We start from the raw sequence: 24,783 nt of genomic DNA, 5'->3' as shown, positions 1-24,783 counted from the left end.
AGATTCTTTCCTCAATCCATATCTGTTGTTTATCACAAAATGACTTTCTTGCAGTTATAAAATTCTAAGATTCAGTGGCCATCCACTAGTATCACAATAAAGGACAGATAAAAAGACACTAAGGATGATAAAGCCACTTTAGAGTATAAAAGTAGACTATAGTTGGTCTTTACAAAGTGTCTAACATTTGATACAGCTCTCCTACAACCAATCTAAAAAGTCAGGCCTTGAAACTAGGCAATTAAGTGACTGGAGGTCAGAGTGCAGGTTCTTACTACACTGTGTATTAGATCCGGTGAAACAACTAGACTAGCATAGAGAATCACACCTATCTTAGCCACCAAAAACAATCAAGGTGTTTGTCACTTTGCAAGATTTTTGACAATGATTGGAATTTTCATCCAAGATGTTCTCTATAGCTTGCTTCTTTGCTACATAACTTCTATTGTTTACTTTTATGATTTTGTTCCTTTACTATTGTTATTTTTACATGTTTTATTTTTTTCCGTTTTATTGTTGTAAGCTTTCCACAGTAGCCTAACGGTGAGATGGCGGCAAATAAATTTAATAAATAAATACAAAAAATGTTCTTAGCGGTAAGAAGCTCCTGACTCTCATATGCAATGACAGGGAGACTTATGAAGAATGTTACAGTATTTACCTAACAATCAGATCCATTTAATTCTTGTAACTGTAATATTCTTTTTCAGCAGATAAATTATTTAAACATGCACATCCACTTTATGCATTTTCTATCCCTAACTTTATTTTTTCTTTTTCACAAGATTCCTTTCCTCTTGAAAATTTTGATGAGCTTGAGGATCACAATTTAGGGAAGCTAAGATAGGAGATGACATCTTTCTTACGATTGCATATCTATCCAGGTAAGTTTTTGTAAGGCAGAACAATGTGCTGAAACATGATGCAATAGGAGAATAGGATTTGGTTTCCTGCCTTTCCATAAAAAACAAGCTTTAAAAATGAATGACCTAAGAAGCATGGATCTCAAAGGCCATAGGATAGTGGCTAATATGCTTTATAAAAGAGAATCCCAAAATAGGCTTCTATTTGATGCAAATGCAACAAAATATCAAAATACAAAGAAATAAATTACATTCTATATGTGTGTAAAAGGATTTGTGTGTGTTTGTGACTTCAAGTCAGTGTCGACTCTTGGCAATTGCCTGGATTAGTTCCTGGCGTTTTCTTTTTCAGGTGATTTGCCTCCCTCCCAGGACTGAGAGAGATTGGCCAAAGGTCATCCATCTGACTTTGTGCCCAAGGTGAGACTGGAATTCATGGTCTTCCATTTTTATTCCAATGCCTTAAACCACTGTACTAAACTGGAACTGCCATCAGCTATTTAAATTTAAACTGTTTGAATGACTTTCTCCAACAAAACAGGAGATTAAATTGGGTTTTATGAAAATACCAGGTTTCCATAACAGGATTCATGCATTTTGTCTCAATAGTGTTTCCTTTTACTTCCTAATTCTTCCTGAAGCTATAAGAAATATTGGGGTCTATATACCTTTCTTAAATTCAATGTAATTGCCAACAGTAATTAAAGATAGTTAATTAATAATTAGCCAGATCATCTTGACAAATTAATATGGCAAACAAGACACTATACTGTATAATATCTGTCATATTTTCAGCAGAGACAATCAGCATCATACAAGTGGCAAGGATTTGACAGCAGCGCATACAGTAAAATAAAGTACTTTGCCATCCACATAATGTCTGGGGTAATGAGATGAATTCATTTGCTAGTTTCCTCTAGTTTTATCTGCCAAAGAACACTGTGTTATCAGCACAGATGGAGCTACATGCTCCTGGAGAGAAGCCTGTTGCAAACCAGCTTCTCTGAATATCAATGAATCCTGAAGAATCAGACCAGTGATTCTATCAAATGACAGGTTTGGAAGACACAGAACGCTCAAGTAATCCAGGTAGTCTGATCTGATTGGATGTACTGCTGAAAGTTGTGCACAAGAAATCTGAAAATTTTGCAGTGTTGACTATTATGGTGGGGTTAGATAATAGACAGATGAACAGTTTCACTCTAACAATAGGAAGAATGATAGTTATATTTGGGTCAGAATTAAATGAAAATTTGATCAGAGGGATGAGAATCTATAATTTCCTAGAAAAATCACTAGAACTCAAAATAAGGATTAAACACATACAGACATGTACATTTAAATATATTTGCACTGAAATGAGACAAAATTCAATATGTTGAAAATATTCTTCTATCTACTTTAAAAATATCTAAATATACTGTTTTCATTTCATCAAACTTTTGTCCTCTCATAATTAAGGAGAAATCTTGAACAAACTGCAAATAGCTTAAATCTTTCAGATTTTCATATATTTTCAGATTTTTTTTTAACTTTGGTGAATTAAAGGGAATAATGGAAACCTTAAGCTTTGTATTAAATTTTGCCCTCTCAGCATCCATTAAAAAAGCCAATTGCTCCAAATCAAGTTGCTTTCCCATCTTGACATGATTTAAAGAGAAAACTAAAAATTGGGGAAAGAAACATAAAAAAGGAAGTATGCATATATATAAAATGATAGAAGCAGATTTTAAAAATGAGCATACCCATCAACAAATTCAGAAGTCTCTGGACTTTTGAACTCACCCCTACAACTCTATACAGTCCTTGATCATTTATACCTAATAGAGACACAAAAGAATTAATAAAAGTTATTAAACATAAATAAGTCTTATATTTATTATAATCATTTAACCTGGCTCGGGAATGAGCCAGATTTGAAACAATTAATCCACTGATAACTAAAAACTGTGAGAATTAGTTTCTTGGAACAGAAGAATGCATAAGGTTTCCCATAAACATCTTTTTGGCTACTGTGGAGAGAAAATCCTATACAGTGTAGGTTTTTTTTAATCTGATTAAGTATAATTGTATATAAGAGCTAAAATAACATGATAATGAAATATTTGAAGAATTCAAATGCATCTATGCATCAATGAAAACACTTTTAGTTCAATATACTGAAGTTAACGTAGGTTCAATATTTTTCTCCCTAGTTGTCCATAATTTAAATTATGACAATTTAAGCTCTTTATCACACCTAAGAAAATAAATATTAATCTAGATGATATACCCAAACATAAGGCACTACCTAACCATTGTAAAATTACATCTTGCCTATAAAGAGCATTGTAGTTGGCAGTTCTTTAGCTGGTGTTCGCCTTCCTACACATTGAGTTCTTCCCAAGAGTCAAGGATGCCATAATCTATCAATGTAGCATATGTGTAGTCCTAGTGTGGTCTTTGTAAAAGATAGATAGAAATTTTGTCAATGTGCCCAAGATTTTTTGTTATGGCACCCAGTGTGCCAATAACTACTAGGACCACCATGACCAGTTTATGCCATAATCTTTCAACTTCACTTTTTAGATATTGATACTTTGTGATCTTTTGGTCTTCCTTTCTACTATCCCTTTGTATTGCCACAGCAATTATTCACGCTCTCTTCTTTTCAACAGTATTATATAAATTGAAGTATTTATATTTTCAGCTATTTCAGTTAGTTTTCTAACGTGGAACTGCTAATACTAGTGACATAGGTCTCATAATTTCTAATCATTTTTCTATGACACAATCTTAATAGTTCCAAGAAACTGTTAGAAAATCTAATAAATCTGTATGTTTTCAGGATATGTATTTCCTGAATTGCTAACAGTAAAGACAAAAGAAAATAATAATATGGATCAAGCCACAAGCATATAATATTAAATCTGGTAGTAACATAGGCATTGTTATAAAATCACACTAATCCTGAGGTTTGCAAAGTAATTTAACACTCCTAAAATACAATTATCAGACAATTTAACAAACTTTAATTTCTTGTACATAAAATAGTTTATTTTAATAAGATAATAGAAAAAAATTAAACACTTTTTAGAGTTATGAAAAGAAATAAAATTATTTAATCATATAAACCTTAATTATTTTTGTTCCTGGAAACATATGAAAACATGTTACTGTGAAGCTCTTTCACTCCTTTCAAAGGCAGAGTTCTTTGCTAGAGATTTGGTTGTGGCCACAGAAATCTTTGCTATATTTAGAAAGATAAAGGTAAGCTTTATATCCAAAGTAGTTCATTTTCCAGGCACATAACCTAAAAAGAACAGAAAACCAACACCACCCTTGGGGCAACCTAATGAATCTACATTCTTAATAAATAGGAGAAAGGAGGAATAAGTGCATGGGCTGCACTAAATGGACTTGCCAACCAAATCTTGTACAGCAGGGAGACCACTTACAGCCCAGTTTACATAATGTTTTAGCCTGAAAAATCTTTTCTGAGCAGAACTATTGATAACTGAACACACATTTTCCTGACATTTTAGTAAGTATCAGTTTTAAAAGAACAGTTATAATAGCAATAGCATTTAGAATTATATACTGCTTCACAGTGCTTTACAGCCCTTTCTAAGCAGTTTACAGAGTCACCATATTGCCCCCAACAATCTGGATTCTCATTTTACCGATCTCGGAAGGATGGAAACTGAGTCAATCTTGAGCTGGTCAGAATCAAACTGCTAGCAGTTTGCAGTTTTCCCTTAAATACTGCATTCTAATCACTGCGCTACCACGGCTCTTGAAAATAAAACTTCCCCCCCAAATCCCAGCTTCTCCCATATTTTCCTCCCACTACTTTGAAGCCTTCAATCTCCTCGGCCAAAGTATAAGTGAAGCCCTGGTCACTCAAAAGACTGACCTTGTCTGTTGTACAGAACTGAACTATAAAAATATTTGCTGGCAACTATAATTTCGTCCAACATATAGAATGGTAATGCAAACTAAAAAAAGACAATGAGATTTCCAAACATCTGTTTCTTTGTCTAAAGTAGCTGAAACTTCCTATACTTCATCTCTTCATGATGTTTCTGTAAAATTTATCATTTCTGCCTTTCCCTTTTCTAACAATTCAATGCAGCTAAGACCAACAGCAAAAAAGTATTGCTTTGTTTATCCTTCCCAGAATCTAGGCAACTGAAAACAATCAAAATTAAATCCCTGGAGACTCTCCCAGAAAATACAGTATACTGCTGGTTGGGAGACAGTCCAGCAACACAAATGATTAACACATGGTAAAATAGTTTAACCACTGCAGAAATAACAATTTCTTCACTGTATTACCTCCCTTTGCCTTTCCTAGCTCCCCCAAAAAACACCTAATTTTTCAAGCTATTACATGCTAAAGCACCATTTTAGTCACCAAAACTACCAGCTATTAATACAATTGTCCATTATTATTCGGTGTTATTCCCACTAACATGTTCTACTTTTAAAGGGACAGAACTGCTACTTCTCCTAAATTAATGATATCAAAGCTCTCCTTGTTCCTTTATCCTGGGCAGGTGTTACAATGTTTCCCTTAGGAGAACAACTGGTACCTTCATATAAATTCTTAATTTCTGGTGATTTCCACTGCAAGTGGAATACAATACCCTGGACATGATCCATTAGTCACCATCACTCAGGTATTGATAATTGAGACAATATTGTTGATTATTATTTTCCCATCTACTTTGACTGAGAATCTCAATATACCACAGCTTCAACCATTTGAAAACATGAAGATATGGTAAAAAGATTGAATACTAACAAAAGTCAACTACTGACTTGATGATAGTTAGAATTCTTAGTGGAACTAAGCAATAATAGGTAATATTATAATAATACATGTTTTTGTCCTGTATTTTAATTTACCTATTTTACTTCACTTTTTAAATATTTTTGTCTAGCTCTTTTGTCTCTGTTCAATTTTTTCTTTTGGGTTATGTATTTTAATCTTTTTAATGAAATAAAAAATTGTAAAAAAAAATAAGCAACAATACATTACAGATTTTGGTTGATCTCATCAACATAGCATTGTTATTTAAAGAATCTTGTATGCTCCCAAATATTACTGGCATCTCCTAGATGTAACGCTTATATGTGAATATGATTTAGGGGATTACTGCTATCTTGTCCTAAAGCAGCAAAACCAAGCTATAGCCATTCAGATGCTATTAGACCAATTTGCCTATCCAGTGGCCAATGGTTGATAATACAAGCTATAGTCCTAGAAAGTCACAAAAGCTCAACTCTTATTCTAATAACATATTTTGTAGAATGAATATTTTAATGCTTATGACAGTCCTTAGTAATCTTGTAGAGCTATTTCCAAAAGCGGTTTCGAGATTTTTATTATGTTCCTTTCAATTCCTCACTAGTGCAAATCCTGCTGTAGATCTTCAAGGAATGATAGCTTACTGCTGCCATCTATCTTTCCAGCAATGAATTATTATAACAAGTGCAGAAAATGCATGAAAGCCTTTAAAACAAATATATGGGAAGTGGAACTATGAATTCTCAGAAGAGGAATATATTGGAATGCTGTATGCAATTCTTTTGTGTTCATTTCTTAGGTGGGCAACATGACTCCCTTTGTTGTGATACACAGATGGCAACGGTAACAAGATGAAGGTTCTGTTCCAGTTATGTAAAATATCTGTATAAAATATGCATGTAGGCCAGCAACTCTGTGAAGGTCTGCTTTTTTGAAAAGAGAAACGTATGATCTGCAAATAACGTTGCTGAGGAATCCAAATTCCTCCCCCTACCCCAAAAAAGTCTGATGGCTTTGGGTTCTTTCTCTGCCAGCGTGCCTGTTCAGAATTGTTGGAGAAAAGAAGATATTACAAGACTTCTTCTTTCCTCCCAAGATTCCAGTGACTTTGAGCAGGATTGCTGCAAAAAAAAGAAACCTAATCTCCCTTCCTCTCGGTGATCACGAAAGAAAGATACATTTGTGCAAGTTGTAGGAATACTGTAAAACATATAGAGGGTCATGGAGGCTAGTATGTGGGGATGGAAAAGGTCACTGTTCATGATTTACTTGGTGCCTTAAAAAGGTAGCCATAGCAAGAAAACCATCAGGGTTCAAGGATTATGCTCATGAAACAGTAAAGCTGAGTAGAAGTTGGAATGTTCCCACTTTTCCAGTCTGTTTCCCCACCCCCCATGAATATTAGAAGATTCATTATAGCCAAGATGAAAGATAATTTCTTTCTGTTCAATCCACGAATCCTTGTCTTTACCTCTTCTTTCGATAGCACTAATGCATTTTCTGAGAATTGTGAATCCAATCTTATCTAGCTGCGCACCTAAGAAGACAAAAAAATTGAAGATATTTCAGATCTAATGAAATATGTCCCGTGTTACAATGAAAGACCACCTATATAAATATTTGTAGCTATAGCTATTCAAACAATAGCTATATCACTTTTACCACTGAAGCAGGGGAAGGGTTTTAAAAGCAATATATATTAACCCAACATATGGCTATTGGGTTTATTATACAAACAACCCCCTCCAATTGTTTTCTCCCTCTTATTTTGTGTCACAAAATAAAAATATTACTTTGAAAAGAAAGTTGAAAAGTGTCACAAAATAAAAATATTACTTTGAAAAGAAAGTTGACAAATGCATAAAAAACAAAATATTTCTTCATTAATGAGCACTTATTCAAAAGGTATTATTTTTGCACTTTCATCCTGCTACATTAATAAAATGATCACTTGTTCATTTCCATTCAGGGGAACCTCAAAATTATGAACTGAAATTTAGATAGTTTTATCTTTCAATCCTGAATCAAACTGAGGGGGCATCAGAGCTTTTTCTTAAGGCTTCTACAACCTTAAGCTGAATAAAATTGGAACACAATTTTATTTTAAATGGTTTTTTTATCTCATAGCTAGAACAGGACAGGTAGTCATAAACTTACAACAGTTCATTTAGTGACTTGTCAAAGTTACAAAGACACTTACAAAAAAGTGACTTATGACCATTTTCACACTTGCAACCATTGCAGCATCCCTATGGTCACATGATCAAAATTTGGATGCTTGACAACTGACTCACATTTATAACGGGGGCAAAATTCACCTAACAAATGTCTCACTTAACAGCAGAAATTTTGGGCTCAATTGTAGTTATAAGCAAGGACTACTTGTACACAAGACAGAATAAAGTTTGTTTATTTGTTTGCTTAACAAATTTATTTAGCCACCCAACTGACATGTAGGTAACTCTGGGTAGCTCACACCTTTTAAAACTTCCAGAATAAAGTTATTTTCAGAAATTATTCTGGAAAATTTAATTTTAATTTAACGATTGTTTTAACTCTAGTACTTACTTCCCTCTTTTTGTGTATTAGCCTTGTTCAAATTGAGAAACACCTAACAAAACAAAACAAAAAGAAAGGTAAACTTCTAACTGCACTCAAGATACAAGCAATTAAACATCTGAGTAAGGAAGAACACCACACTCCATTAAAAGACAAAAATGAGTTGTTTAGAATTGAATCAAAGTACTACTTTGCCCAAGATATTGGGCAAACAAAAATGCCTTCCTTAATCTTGGCATCAGTTATTCTGTCTCAAATAATGAAAATCTTCACTTTCTTTGTAAATTGTTTTCACAAAATTTTTCAACAGTCCAAGTTTTATGTGAAGCAGTGGCAAAAATATCTTTGTCAGATCAACATCGGGCCTGGTGGCTCAGCAGACTAAAAGCATTGTGATTAACATAAGCTGTCTGCAATTACTGTAAGTTCGAATCTCACCAGGCTCAAGGTTGACTCAGCCTTCCATCCTTTCTAAGGTAGGTAAATTGAGGACCCAGTTTGTGGGGGCAATAAGCTGACTTTGTATAAATATACAAAAGTATGAAGGCTATTGCTTAACGCATTGTAAGCCGCCCTGAGACTCCAGAGAAGGGCGGCATATAAATCAAATTTAAAAAAAAGAGAAAACAAGTGGTTCATGGGCCACATTTTTCTGTCCTGGAAACAAACTCTTTCAGAGTGACCATTTCTTTTTATGCAACTCTCTTGCATGCCTGTCCCATACACATATATAACAATACTTGGTATACAACATTGGTATACATTCCAAGCAGCAGAGCCACTACTTTTAGATATCTATAGATATTCCAGTTATATTTAGCATACTGGTTATTCTTCAACAACAATTCCATGTTATTTTTGTATGTTTCTTTCATTAGTGCAACATAGCCATTCAGTATAGGTACTGAAGAATGTACATTGCCATTATGTAAAAACACACTTCTATAAAACAGTACGTTAGGTTAAATTGCAGGTTATTTTCTTGATTAGGAGTTTAAACTCTGCAAGATACACCCAAAAGCATTCTGGAAGCAAAATCTTTATTGTCTAGTGTTATCTAAACTTCATTTGTAAGCAAATTTACTTTAGGATAATTTTCTTCAAAAATGACAGTAACAAATATATGCTGCGACATTTCTGGAACCTTTTAATTCAGAAAACCCAGTAATATATTTTCACACTTTTAGTCTATGTTCAATTTATACATTATAGCTTTTCCTCTTACAAGGAAAATTCATTTATTCCTAGGTGTATTTTTTGTATATATTTCCATTATGTACGTTTAAAAACACATAAACAGATGCACATGCATAGATGTATATGCACATATACACACATATATATCATGCAACTGATCCATAAAATTCTATGCCAGTATGCATGCATTACAGTGGTGGGTTGCCCCCGGTTCAGACCGGTTCACAAGAACCTGTAGTAAAACTGGCGAGAGGCCCCGCCCATCACCCTGGATGTCATCATCAGCGATCTGCGCATGCGCAGAAGCGCGCGATCCTGTTGTGAACCAGTAGTAAAAGTAAGTAGAACCCACCCCTGATGTATTATAATTTAACAGTGACATGTCTTGTTTTTATTTAAGCATGTAATGCATAAGTTACGTCACACAAACTATACAATTAATAATAAATATAGTCTATGTTGCATTAGTAGTCTTTTCAAGCTTACTTATTTGTAAAAATAATAATTCTCTTACAGTTTCCTTCCCATCTAAGGCTTCAAACCACATGTTCCTGTCCTCTTCTGAGAATGCTTGCAGGGTGAAAGGCATACCAGGTCTGGAAAAGCAGAGTATTTAAATAAAGCAGAGTTATTTAAATCACGACTGAATACTAATTTTCATGTAATGTAAAGTTTTTATCACTATACTCTACAAATGCATCATAACCATCTTTGAAACTATCAGATGTCTTTGAAATTGTAATGTAGTTCATAGTGCTAGGTTAAAAAGAAAAAAAGCACACAAGCCAAAACCTAGCGTCCATGCAAACACGTACATGTGACACACATAGTCACATAGAAACAATGGTTTAGCATAATACATGAAACAAGTCAATATATCTGAACCTGAAATTCTGGATAGCCTTAACTAAAGTTATTAAAGCCAATTCCAAAAGACATTTTAAACCAATAGAGTATATGAGCTCAAAGATTAGGAGGAACCGTGGTGGTGCAGTGGTTAGAATGCAGAATTTCAAGCTGACTCTGCCCACTGCCAGAAGTTCAATCTTGACCTCAAGGTTGGCTCAGACTTCCATCTTTTTGAGGTCAGTAAAATGAAGAGCCAAATTGTTGAAGGAAATATGCTGACTCTGTAAACCTCTTAGAAACTGCTGTAAAGCACTATGGAGCAGCATATATGTCTAAGTGCCATTGCTATTATTGAAGCTCATAAAACAAAGCCACTTTGTATCATTATGTTTAAGTAATACAATGTCTCATTATGCTTATATGATATCACTCCATTATACAAGAGATGAGACATTTAGACTGAATTAGGCTGTCCCATTCCATAGCATATAATACCTAGTTTCAATATGTCTATGAACAAATTGTTCACATCACTTAAATACGTTCTACGTAAAAGATTTATATCTTTTGACTATTTCCCTAATCTATGAAATTTATCAAGACATCAATAGTTATGGACTTTTTCCTGAAACAATGATCAATAGAAAATAGAAAAATCTACAATAGAAAAATTAGAATGATAAATTAATATTATCACATAATTTTTAATAATAAATTTTATTGAAATTTAAAAATATAAATATAGAAATGCAATATAAATTAAGAAAAATACAAAGGATAATTTGAAAGAACAGAAATGAAAATGGATAAGTCAATGACATTGATGTCATTTACATTTAATTTATTTTTATTTTCTCTAATCTCTGTTTCTCTAACTTTGATATATTTTACTTTGTATTTCTTACTTTTTTCCTGCATTTTCTATTTTGAAAAAGAATAGTGAAATGGATATATGATATGTAAACCCAGGAAAAACATTCAGTAAATAAACTGAATCACTAAAAGCATGCAGGGTTTAAAATTAGGATCCCTAATGTGGTATATAAGAATGCCCAATGTATTCATATCGCATCTCTCCTGATAATAATAAATTTGTCCAACACATTTTACTGTATCTTAAAAAGTAAAAAAGATGGACATTTTCAGTCCAATGTTTTGAAAATGTTATCTAGCTAGTAAAAAAATGACAAAAATAGAATTCTGTTAGAGGAGATAGCAGATTGTGGTCTGATGCTTGGCAGTCTCCAGAAGATACAGTCATTTTGTACATGTCTCCATTTCAAAATTTCAAACAGATTGGGTATCTTTTAGTTTATTAGAATATTTAATCTACACCCTTTAGTCTACACCCTAATGCAAAGACTGTGAATTTCCTTTGTTTACCAAATGTGCACATGAATTCCACTCTTCATATTGGTTTCAAGGCTACAGTTTTTAGCATGATTATCAGAAGTATGGAAAACATTCCGATGAAGATGGGCTATTTTACAGGTATTACAAGGAAAAGAGGACTGAAAGGTATTATATACACTTTACTTATATGAACTGTTGCTACACTGAAAATGGAAAATTCTGATTCTAGATGGCAAAATTAAACATATTGTTTTAGAAGGCCATAGATTTTGGCTGACCATTAGGAGATGTATGAGAATAACAGTGTGTGCTGAAGCTATGATAAAAAAATTATGGTCCCTTTCTCACTGCAGATATTCAAACAGAAACTGGTTATTGGTTAGAGGTGCTTTATTTCTAGATTTCTTGCACTTTATGCAGGGCTACTAAATAGATTTTAAGGTGCCTCTCAAATCTACGTTTGTATGATCAGAGGGTCTTATAAGGTCATCCTATAAGAATAGTTATGTCAAATGAACTGTTTAGGCTAAAATAAATTCACTTAAAAGTAATATTAAGATACATCTGACTGACTTACCTCTCTATTACTTCCATATCAAAACAAAATCGCCTATCTATAGAATCAGTATTCCTTTTAGTACAGTTCTGAAGTAGATAGACTTCCAATTCACCCTGAAATAAATTAATTACATGAATATGATGACAGAGACTATTACTAAAAATGTCAGGAAAAATTTACAGAAGTTTAATTGTTGTTACTGTTTGATTTTTTTAGAATGAAAGCATCCATCAATATTGTAGAATTTTTGGAACTGAATATAATGCATACCTAGAATTCACTAAAATAATATAATGCATATCTAGAATTCATCAAATAAATTTCTCAGGGGTAACAGAATATTTTACTGAGTAACAGATGAGGTACTTCAGAAAATGTTCCTCATCATCTTGTCTGACCCTCAAGTTAAATTGGCTGACTGACCTTTTAAGATATTGGACACAGAAAAAGAAGAATCCGTCACCAAAACTTCAACAAAAATCACTTTGCCTTGATTGCTACCAATACAGTAGCCTATACAATGAGCCACGATGGCACAATGGTTAGAATGCAGTATTGTAGGCTAATTCTAATCACTGCCAGGAGTTTGATCCTCATCGGTTTAAGGTTGACTCATCCTTCCATCCTTCCGATGTCAGTAAAATGAGGACCCAGATTGTTAGGAACAATATGCTGACTCTGTAAACCACTTAGAGAGTGCTTTAAAGCACTATGAAGTGGTATATAAGTCTAAGTGCTATTGCTATACTGATAATTTCGAAAGGACATGGGGAAGATAAATATTATAAGAAAACTGAAATGCTGCTGATTCTGGAATATTCAAACAGTTATCAAAGAGTTTTTTGAACTTGAAAATCGCTAATATGAACAGGTTTTCTGAAAAAAGACATATTGTGCAAAAGTACTGTATATTTGAATAAATATAATGAATGTAATAAAGAGCTGGTCAATGGAATGTAATTTTTGTGCCTTACTAGAAAGTTACTATTTCAAATAAGCTTTCAAATATCTTTGGTATTAATAAATTACTATGGATAAAATATGGGTATTTTGCTATCTCCAAAATTCCATTTCAGAACCCTCCATACTTATTATTTGTAATTCCTAATATTGTATCTAACAATACTTAAAAGAAAATGTCAACTTACATAGAGAAGCAACACAGAACATATTTTATCTCTTTGACTGTTCTTTTGATATGAAATATACTCACACTTTTTCCTCCTGATCTGTGTTCAAAAGGTAACATAGTAAACTTCTTTGATTCCTTCTTATACATGCAATAATGTTTTATCCAACTGGAACCAAATGGTGCAGGTCCTTCACAAAACAGTAATAATTAAAACTTCAAATTGTTAGTTATATACAGATGTTTTTCCATTCAGCCTATTTTTCAGATTCTTACATATGAATCCAAAACAAATAAATAAATCCAATGTATGCTGGTTAAAAATAAAATAATAAAATAAAATAATAAAATAAAATAATAAAATAATAAAATAAAATAATAAAATAAAATAAAATAAATAATAAAATAAAATAAAATAATAAAATAAAATAAATAATAAAATAAAATAATAAAATAATAAAATAAAATAAAATAAAATATAAAATATAAAATAAAATAAAATAAATAATAGAATCACAACTGCAAAAACAATAGAAAATGTAAAATTATTATTAAGAACATAGGAAATGAAATAGAGGAAACGTAGGGAACTAAAATGAAAGGAGAAAAAAAACCTATATAGGTAGTTCTCATTTAACTATCATAATTAGAACTAGCAACACCATTACTAAATTATGAGGGCATTAAGCGAAACAGAATGTGATTATGATGGACTTATGATATCACTTCTTCTGCAGTCGTTAAGCAAATCACACATGGTCAGAAATTGAGACTGTGACTTGTAATTTTATTGTCAGTTCCATAAATTGTGCTTGTTGGAAGGTGATCGTGAAGTTCACAATTGTGAAGTACATATGGAAAGCACATGACTATGGGGTGCTGCAACAGTTGTAAACACCAACTGGTTGCAAAGCACCCACATTTCAATCACCATATTGAATAACTTTCATCCGGTCTCCAACCTTCGCTTTGTTGCGAAGGTTGTTGAGAGCGTGGTGGCTCGGCAGCTCCCGTCGGTCCTGGAGGAAACAGACTACCTGGATCCATACCAATCGGGTTTCAGGCCGGGGCATAGCATGGAGACGGCATTGGTCACACTAGTGGATGATCTCTGGAGGGCTCGGGAAAGGGGACACTCCTCTGTTCTGGTCCTCTTGGATCTTTCGGCGGCTTTTGATACCATCGACCATGGTATCCTGCTGCGACAATTTCAGGGGTTGGGAGTGGGAGGCACTGTTTTACGGTGGTTCTCCTCCTATCTCTCGGGCCGTACGCAAGCGGTGTTGGCAGGGGGGCAGAGATCGGCTATGAGGACCCTCACTTTTGGGATGCCCCAGGGGTCGGTTCTCTCGCCTCTCCTGTTCAACATCTATATGAAGCTGCTTGGGGAGATCATCCATGATTTTGGGGTGCAGTATCATCAGTATGCTGATGATACCCAGCTTTTTATATCCACCCCGAACCAGCCTAGTGATGCCCTCGACGTGATGTCCTGTTGCCTGGAAGCGGTACGGACCTGGATGGGGAGGAACAGGCTCCGACTCAACCCCGCCAAGACCGAGTGGCTGTGGGTACCGGCATCTGGGTCCAATCGAGATATTCCATCGTTGACCATCGGGGGGTGAGGTGTTACCCCCTGTGGATAGGGCCCGCAACTTGGGTGTCCTTCTGGATTCATGGTTGTTTCTGGAAGATCATGTAGCGACCGTGACCAGTGGGGCATTTGCCCAGGTCCGCCTTGTGTGTCAGCTGTGCCCTTACTTGGATCAAGATGCCCTACGCACCGTTACTCATGTGCTGGTTACCTCCTGTCTTGACTATTGCAATGCTCTCTACCTAGGGCTGCCCTTGAAAACCACTTGAAGGCTTCAACTGGTGGAGAATGCGGCCACGCGGGTTGTGATGGGAGTGTCCCAACACACCCATGTTACACCCCTCCTGTGCGACCTGCATTAGCTACCGGTTGCCCTTCGGGTGAGGTTCAAGGTGCTGGTTATCACCTATAAAGCCCTTCATGGCCTAGGCCCAGGATACTTGTTGGACCCCCTGCAGCCAGCAACAATCTCCAGTCGCCCGGTGCGTTCCCACAGACAGGGCCTCCTCATGGTGCCGTCGGCCAGACAATGTTGGCTGGCGACTCCCAGGGGGAGAGATTTCTCTGTGGGTGCACCCACCCTTTGGAACCAACTTCCTTTGGAGCTCAGGATGGCCCCTGACCTTCGCTCGTTCCGCCATGATTTGAAGACCTGGTTGTTTCGTAGCCTGGACTGATGGGGTGGGGGGGGTTTCTAAATAGTTTTAAATTGATTTTAAACTGTTTTAATTTGGACTTTTAATTTCATATTGTTTTAATGTGCAATTGTGCATTTTATTGTTGTGAGCCGCCCTGAGTCCATAGGAGATAGGGCGGCATATAAATCACATTAAACTTAAAACTTAAACATAACCACCGGAATGCTGCAATGATTGTAAATATGAGGAGCAATCATAAAGTTAATTTTTCATATCTGTCTTAACTTTAACTCACTAACCAGAACAGTCATTAAGCAATGCTTGCCAATATGTAATCACAGTTTATTCAATTTCTTTTAGCAGATAAAAAACATTGCTAAACAACCTATATACACGTTTACAAATTCTTACCATGAAACTAAACAAATAACTTACTTTTTTCCTGCACGTAAAGATAACCTTCCATTGCAAATTGATTTGCTCTTTTGTGTTTTTTGGGATTTTGCTTGATTTTGTTCATGAGGTCTTCCACTTCTGATCTTGTTCCCTCAAAACGATTTCTTGTCTGCAAGAAAAGATTTTAAAACTTACAGTAGAAAACCATAAACACGTAATTCTAAAAAAAAAAAAAATCAACACAACTAACAACCTCCTGGTATTTAATATGTCAATTGTATACAGCTACAAATATATTAAATACCATTTCCCAGATAACAGAAACATGGAAGATTACAACTCTTCCAAAGTTTCACTCTGATTGCTAAACTTACTAACTGGAGATAGTAGGGAATGATTGGCTTTGTGTGTACCTTTTGTCTTAACTGCATTTTTAAAATTTTCATTTATATACCACTTCTGTTATAAACAACTCAATATTATTACTTCCTCCTCCTATTTTTCCCATAATAACAACCTTGTGAGATGAGTTGGGCTGAGAAAAAATGACTGGCCAAATATCACCCAGCAGACTTTTATGCCTAATGAAGTTCATTCAATGTTGTTGTTTTTTTGACATTTTTTGCCTTTTTTCCTAGGGTTGACAATCAATGCCTAGACCAAAGTCACCCAACTAACTGAACTGAACTGAAGAAGTTCTTGGATGAGAAGTAAAATGCTTTCAAAGGGAAAAAAAACTCAATAAAGTACAGTTGCCTTTTGGAAAAGCACTTTTGGAACAACCATGACCTAAATGAATGAGAAGCTCCATAGACATTTAAAGTGGATGATATGCATTTTGAAGACATCATTGTATCTAACCCACATATGAAAGCCTATCAAATTAATAACAGTGTTATCAGTACTAATTCCTCCTGAATGTGGAATATTATATAAATAATTAATAATTTACATTAACTTACGGTAATAAACTTATAATATTATGTAATGAAGTAAGACAATACAAGACAATACAATATATAAAAGCTGTTTTAATATTTGAGTTTCTAATATAAATATAATAAATAAATAAATAAATAATGGCTGTTAAGCACTGTAGTTTTGATTTCATACTAAAATATGAACATAAGCATTATAGATAATTGCTTTTAACACCAACCTTCCATACAGAAAATTAATTTTCACAGTTTATATTACAATTTCTAATTAATTTGATACACAATGTCCAATATATGGAATTGTCAACAAAATTATTTATATTTCAACATTATTTATTAAATATTAGTAGAGAAAATAATTTCATTTTATTTTCCATTGTTATACAAAATGTGCAGAAATATTTATTTGGTTACTGCAGAAAGTCTTAACAAGTCATATATCATGTTAGCCTGTAGATGGCATTACATTTCTATAGTTCTGTAGAAAATCATCATGCATTACAGAAATACAAAATTGCAATAGCAGGGTTAGAATTAAAGATGGACATATCCTCGAAGGATGGCTTCACTTACATTCTGGATATTGATCTGCAGATCCATTTTGTAATGGTTAAAATCTTTGGCAAGTTCATAACCTTGATGGTAGAATGTAAACATGCCCTGAAAAAACGACAGGACCTAAAACACAGTAAGATTTTTCTTTTCAGAAAAGGAGTAATTTCTTTTTACTTTCTTTTACTTTCCTCTTAGTTTTAAATAAATTAAGTCCTGCCTTTAATGGGACTTTACGGCATATCACATAATTCCACTGTTTAGTCACTAAAAATAACAATCTGTACATTCATAATTCACAGAATACTATAATTAAATGTACTTCAGTAAAATAGTAAAAGTACACACAATGCAAATGTTTACTTATTTCTAAATCTACTTTTATTTGTTTTCTATTTTAAAATTTATTTTCTTTCAGAAATGTTTTAATATTCTACTTACAGGTTCTACAAACTCAAATTTCTTTCTTTCTTGTATCTCTTGCAGTTTACACACATATACAAGTAACAGCTCATAGAAATGTTTTCTGTTTTGCTCTATTTGATTGTCTGCCTGCATAAAAAAACATAGTTTTGCTTTTTTAAGATTCAGATTTTCTATACAGAAATTTATGTCAACTATCACAATCTAACACAGAATCATTTGCATTAATTTAAAAGTAATTATACACACCAAACTTTATGGTCAAAGGATTTCAGGTGGCAAAAGTTAAAATTCTCTAAAATGTTTTACAGCAAATGAGGGGAACTGACAAATTAACAGACAGGAAAGCTATCATAGTTTAGGCTTAAACTATTTTCGTTTTCCTCAATGAATTAAAACGAATAATGATAAAGCATTGAAACAGTTTATTAAAAGAGGCACAATTTCCACCGAAAATTATCAGACCCCATATTTCATTTTATTAAAATGCATAACCTGCATTCACACACTAAATGTTAATGACTGTTTTTGATTATATAATCAAAAACAACAAGCTGATATATTTGCATTTTGAATTCCTGAAAATACACATATAATCTAAGCACTGGTGGGTGTCTGGTGCAAGGAACCAGTAACAGAAGTTGAGTTCAAAGCACTAAAATTTTATTTCATACTACCTATACACAAGAATTTGATCTAGTAACAGTCAAGCCAAATTGGCACTAGATAAGGGTTAATGGAATTCAGGAGGGGGGGACTGAGATCTCTTCTGGGAATGTAATGATTCCAAACTGATGATGCATTTGACCCTGCCACGGACTCTGCCTGGTCATCTTCTACATTAGGGACTTTACTGCAAATTAATTTATGATATATAAAACAAATAATATTTATTATCAATAGAATTTTTTCTATTGCTCAGATTTCAGCTGTTCATTCAGCTATTCAGAATAACTCAGATTTCAGCTATTCATTCCCTGCTTCCATCTCAGTATGGAAAAATTGCTGCTAGCAATTTATTTTCAAAAGTATTATTATTGCAAATGCTTACAACAGATAGAGATTTGATAATATAATATAAATGATACCTCCAATATTTGTACTTCTTTCTTCTTAGCTGACATGTTTAAATGTTTTTCCAGTGAACTGTAGTTTTTTTCTGTTTCTTTATCAAACCTCTTTTTTTCTTCCTAAAACATTTTAAATGTAAAGATAAAAAAAATATTATATTATTTATACATTGGTAAATTGGTTGGTTTTTATCATTTTTAACATCACAAATGTATTATTATGAATACATGTTATTGTAAAAATGAAGTTTTGATTTACAGGAATACTGTATAACAAAGCTACAATTCCAATTTTGGTATAAGTTGTTTTTGTTCAATAAAATATAAAACACAACAGAGAGGCTACATAAGTCTAAGTGCTATTGCTATGTAAGAATATACAAAATCTTTAGTTAAATATTAACTGAACTTAATGCACATGTATCCATAAAGTACTGAAGAAAGTATAATCTCCAACTTTTCCTACTCAAGTTAAATTTTTACCATTTCACTTACAAAACAAAACAGATAAAATGGAAATGAAGCTACAAAAACAAACGTTATTAACAAACCTTTACTGCTCCAAGTTGTTCTTTTCTGAATTTTTCCAGAGGCTTGATAAGAGTTTCAGTTACACTTAGGGCCTTTTCAAGAAAGAAGAAAATAAATACAAGTATAATTATGATTATTCTACAGTAGGAAGAAAACATTATACTGTGTTTTCCAAATAAAAATATCATGTTTTAAAAATAAATCCACATCAACTTCTATTAATAAACTACCACTGACACAAGAAAAGCAGCATACACGTATATAAATTATTCTATCAGTTGTAAATTTATGTCAGATGAAAATATAACAGACTTCAAATAGTTTTGGCTAGGATATACATTCCTATGTTCTAATAATATTTTTTTTTTGACAATAATGCATTTAGGGTATATATCAAATTGCATCAGAACATATTTTGCTTAATTAATTATAATGAGGCTCAACTACACCTCTGGAATGACATTTGCTGCATATTCCATATAGTCCCCAGTCTGCTGTTTTTTAGAAGACCCACAAAGATATGACTTTTCATCTAAGTTTTTGTTTCAGGCAGTTGCCATCTTGTATGTCTATCTTTTATGTTTTCTTAATTTATTGTAATTCTTTGTTTGATCATTGTGAGGCACTCAAAGTTATTAAGTTGGATGGCATATAAGTTTAATAAATTATGGTTGGTCACACAGTCAGCCAGATGTTTATAGACTGGATTTGGCATTTTTATTCACCCATCGAGTGCTTTCCAAGAACCTGGGATAGGTAGATGGTGTTAAAAGTATTCCAATAGGATGTAAGCTGTTCCAAATAAAGCTGCCTTTATTTGAGTGATGGTGACTCTACCAATACTGAAAGTATTCAAGTGGCATTCCAGATGTTTTAGGAGTGCAGCCAAAGCACCGATCACTATTGATACCATCTTTGCTTTCTTTTGATACAGTCACTCTTCTTCTATTGGTAGGTCTTTGTATTTTGTATCTTCTCTTCTATTCTGCTATTCTGCTATGTCCAGGTACTGCAACATCCACTATCCAGATTTTATTGCCTGACATATTGACAATTGTTAAGTTTGGGGGTATGATGATGATGATAAAGATTAGGCAAAAACTTTTAATCTCTATGGTTAAATAAATATAGCCTTACTCACACCTAGAGAGCCATATGATTTAATGAATGAAAGTAAACATTCACATTGTTGAAGAAGATTTTATTATTGTCTGAAGGACTCTGTAATATTTGGAAATATATTTAGGGTTTCTGCTTTGAAGATGAACCTTGCCTCAATTTTTTTTTATAACTATGCAGGTCTAAAAAGAAGAGTGTCTCTCAAATTTAGCTCATCTCAGTGACCAAACAAAAACAGCCAAGATTTGGCGGGACGGAAGGATTACAACATCAAGAAATAATTTGCCACTGCTTTTTCTGAGAATTTGCCCCCTTCCTCCAAAATTCTGTTAGTCTTTAGCCTGATCCTGCTTAGTTTCTTTGGGAAATGCCAAATGCTGAGAGTAAGAAGCAAACATGGATTACTTTTATCTAAACGTGTATAAGATAGCAATTACATTTTCCCAGTTGCATGGAATATTACCAAATGAAAACAGAGGGTAAAGGATCCCTCTGTATATTTTATCAAGCAATTAGCAATCTTACAAAAGTACATATTTGCATTGGAAGAGTTCAGCTCAAAACAAAATTTCACATTTCTTCCTTTGTTCCAAGGTGTGTAAATAAATATTTTCACAGGCATTTGGGTGTATATGTTTGTATAAGAGAGACTTTTTTTCAGGAATCACACATCAAGAATTCATGACATGAAACAGCAGCTTTAGACTGACAGAAACTCACAATGAATCACCTGTCATATTACTAAAACTTATTTTGAATGGTGCAGTGAAGTGATACTTTCACTAGTAAGAAAACGCATAATGAACTTCTGATCTGTACTTCCTGTATATTCTCAAAGGAAAAGGTTGATAGATTAGTCCAACATTCCAAGTTACTGCATTTTTCAGAGTATAAGACACTCCTACTATAAGACGCACCTACCTTTTTGGGGGAGGAAAACAAGACATACGCTAGTGCATGGATATGGGAAATAATATGAAATTTTACCAGTTTGGAACTGTTTTTATGTTTTTTTTCTTTGCATAGATTGGTATTGTAATCAGAATCAGTTAAGTTATTCAGCACGCAATTTGTTAGATGTAAAGCTTTTTCCCCCTCTCTTTATTTTCTTTCAGGTAATATTTTAATTAAGTTAGTGAAATGCTTTTTAAATTCCAGCTAATTGTTGATTCTAGACAGAAATTTTACAACAAATTTTACAACAAAAGGACACAAAGAAGAAAATAAGACTCATAAAACATTTACAATAACTCTGCCTCTGCCTCCCAGCAATTTGCCTTGCAAACAGCGAACAGCCTGCTTTAGTTTCATTTTCATTTTCATCACTGCCTGATTAGCACAAGGAAAAAAAAATCTGCCTCCCAGGATTTTGCTTGCTTGCTTGCAGGAGGGCCGCGCGGCAAAAGGCAATGGCAATCCCTGCAGCCTGAAACAGCTGAGGGTTGGGAGGCTGATCCAATCGACAATCAACTGCTTGCGCTAATCAGGCTGTGCTGAAGCTGAAACGGGCTGTTTGCTGCAAGTAGCTAAATTGCTGGAAGGCAGAGGCCAAAGGGTGGGGTCTGCTTCAAAATTTCTTCAAATGGTTTCATTGCTTGGGCAGGAAACTAACTATAGAAACTAACACATGAGAAAGGACTGGCTATGGAATGATCAGAATGGTACTGTAATCTCAGACCTGGAGATGATATTGATTGGGGAATGTATGGTTAAATTGTGTAAAAACTACTACCAATACTGCTTACTGAGCCCTAAAGCAACCTACACGATCTGGTTCAAAGAATGCATAGATGCTTTCTGGAGGTCTTCCATCTAAGAATTAACCAAGCCCAATCTTTCTTGGTTTCTAAATGAAGGCAAGCTTGGCCAAGTATTGTTATATGTTGAAACTTTTAGAAAAATTAGATTAAATTAAAATATTTTCTTCAAGAGAGTCAAATGGATATATAATAAACTTTTGGAGTTTCAAAACTAATAAGACTGACAGATTACAAAACTGTTATATTTTACAAAACTAATATGCAGAACTGACAGATTACATACTGCTATATTTTATCAAATAGAACTCACCATTATTTCTCTTTGTTCTTCTAAATTTTTTAGAAAGTTAGAGAATTCATGAAGAGATGCATCTGTAACAGGAATAAATATCAGACACTATATGCAACAAATAAAATTAGAAAAAAAAATAAAATTTGAGATTTCATATAGGTAGTCCTCCATTTACAAATGTACTAAAACCTGGATTTTCTGTTATAAGTCATGAGACTCATAAATCAAGGCACTCAAGTGACCTGATTTTATGCCTTCTTTTGCAGTGGTTGTTAAGCAAATGCAAAGGTCATTAAGCAAACACCACAGCTGTTAAGCAAATACTATGATTGTTAAATATATCCATATATTCCTACGCATGTTTTTCTGCTAGAAATAAATTAAGGATAGAAACTGGCCAAAAAAATTTGTAAACTATGGTCATGTGACCACAGAATACAGGTCCCCACAATGCAGTCATGTGACTATAGTGTATGTGTATCTGTGTATAACCATAGGCACTCTGGAACCAGGTCATAAGAAGCTTTTGGGGATCTGTTGAAATTTAAAAAGGCTGCTACGGGATTGTTCGTTAAATGAGGACTACCTGTATAAATTTTCTTGTACTGACATACCTATGCATCTTTCATCATCTGTTTCAGCATCACCAATACATTCAAACCTGAAATCTCTCAGTGAACGAGCAAACTTTCTTTGGGCAGCTGAAAGATCTAAAAACAAAAAAAAAATGCATGATAGTGCTTTTCAATTCTATAAAAGAATTTAAAAGAATTTAATACATAATTAATGTACAACAAAAAAAATCTAAATTTTGACTCATTATTTAAAGGACTTTCTATTGTTTTTGTTTTTGTTTTGTTTGGGCAACTGTATTGATTAAATAAACTTATGGTATTATAATCTTGCATATAAACGTGAGAGGGACAAAGTGGGTGAAAAAAAACATTTAGCACTGTTATTTACTGTTCAGTAACTTTTGAAGCTCTCTGGATAAAATATATACTTTAATTTATACTTAATATATGTATATTCAATAATTTATAGAAGTTCCATCAGGGCATAAATGGAACAGAAATTTTAATTGTGATAAAGTATGTCATTGTATTATGAATTAGGCAGCAAATCTGATGTAGTGGTCAAGGCATCAGGTTGGAAATTGAAAAATCATGAATTCCTGCCTTAGGCCCAAAGCAGCTATATGACTTCTTGTAGACCTAGGAAGCAAGCAATGCACTTCTGAAAAATCTTGCCAAGAAAACTGCAAGGAAACTTTATAAAGGCAATCTCTGAGAACTGGACATGATTGAACGGGAAAAATGCATTAATAAAAATACATTTAAAAAGCCCTTCTATTGACTAAAAGCATCATTTGTGTGATACTATGAATTGAGTTTGGCTATATTAAGAACTTGTTCATTACTTCCCCCATAAATTGTTCTCTGGCTCAGAATCACATGCATTTAACATTCACAATTCATCAGAGGTCAGCTGCTCAGAAGGCACGCATCAAGTGGAAGCTATATGAAGTATCCTTAAGTATATCCTATACTGTATGTACAAACCACAGCTGTGTTAAATGTCATTTTGAGAATGAATAATTCTTTAAAATGGTGGGGGTGGGGCTAGAGAATGAAGAACAGTAACTTGCCCTGTCAATGTTGGTAGATTTGTCTTGATGGCTCCTTGATCCCAATCAAGGGGCCATCATGATCATTCCACCAACACTGACAAGCCATAAAATGAAAGCAATCACCACTCCCTTCTAACGTTGATAATGTTACCGCATTTCCCCAAAATAAAACAGGGTCTTATATTAATTTTTGCTCCAAAAGGCACGTTAGGGCTTATTTTTCAGTTAGGTCTATTTTCGTAAATGCGTCAAGCTAGGCTGACATTCTTAACTGGGGCTTGTTTTTTGGGTAGGGCTTATATTACGAGCATCCTGAAAAATCATCCTAGGGCTTATTTTCCAGTTAGGTCTTATTTTCGGCGAAACATGGTACCTACTTCAGTAACGAAACATATGCAAGAAAACAACCAAGCTCAACGAGCATCAAGGACGTCACAGTTCAACCCTGAGCAACAAATATTCTGCTCTGTCGATAACACCTTACTATATTTGTAGTACACAATCTCAGTAGATTAGGCACCGAGTCTTATGATACAGAG

At 33.8% G+C, this 24,783-nt stretch overlaps 1 protein-coding gene across 1 annotated transcript in view; it reads right to left on the bottom strand.

Moving 5' to 3' along the window:
- ARHGAP10 (Rho GTPase activating protein 10) overlaps nucleotides 1-24,783 on the bottom strand; it is a 95,336-nt gene that overhangs the window by 50,492 nt on the left and 20,061 nt on the right. Inside the window, exons 2-14 of the mRNA XM_070949101.1 lie at nucleotides 23,229-23,324; nucleotides 22,633-22,694; nucleotides 19,464-19,535; nucleotides 18,931-19,032; nucleotides 17,861-17,971; nucleotides 17,441-17,545; nucleotides 15,969-16,098; nucleotides 13,386-13,492; nucleotides 12,191-12,285; nucleotides 9,926-10,007; nucleotides 8,224-8,266; nucleotides 7,127-7,192; nucleotides 2,609-2,683 (exon numbers count right to left, since the gene is read on the bottom strand). Coding sequence (XP_070805202.1) covers nucleotides 2,609-2,683; nucleotides 7,127-7,192; nucleotides 8,224-8,266; nucleotides 9,926-10,007; nucleotides 12,191-12,285; nucleotides 13,386-13,492; nucleotides 15,969-16,098; nucleotides 17,441-17,545; nucleotides 17,861-17,971; nucleotides 18,931-19,032; nucleotides 19,464-19,535; nucleotides 22,633-22,694; nucleotides 23,229-23,324 — 1,146 coding nt within the window. The remainder of the gene's footprint in view (nucleotides 1-2,608; nucleotides 2,684-7,126; nucleotides 7,193-8,223; nucleotides 8,267-9,925; nucleotides 10,008-12,190; nucleotides 12,286-13,385; nucleotides 13,493-15,968; nucleotides 16,099-17,440; nucleotides 17,546-17,860; nucleotides 17,972-18,930; nucleotides 19,033-19,463; nucleotides 19,536-22,632; nucleotides 22,695-23,228; nucleotides 23,325-24,783) is intronic.

This window comes from Pituophis catenifer, unplaced genomic scaffold, assembly GCF_029215685.1.
Source record: "Pituophis catenifer annectens isolate HBS135680 unplaced genomic scaffold, rPitCat1.0.hap2 SCAF_8, whole genome shotgun sequence".
NCBI lineage: Eukaryota > Metazoa > Chordata > Lepidosauria > Squamata > Colubridae > Pituophis > Pituophis catenifer.
The sequence above is the reverse complement of the archived record's forward strand: the minus strand, read 5'-3'. Positions and strand labels throughout refer to the sequence as shown.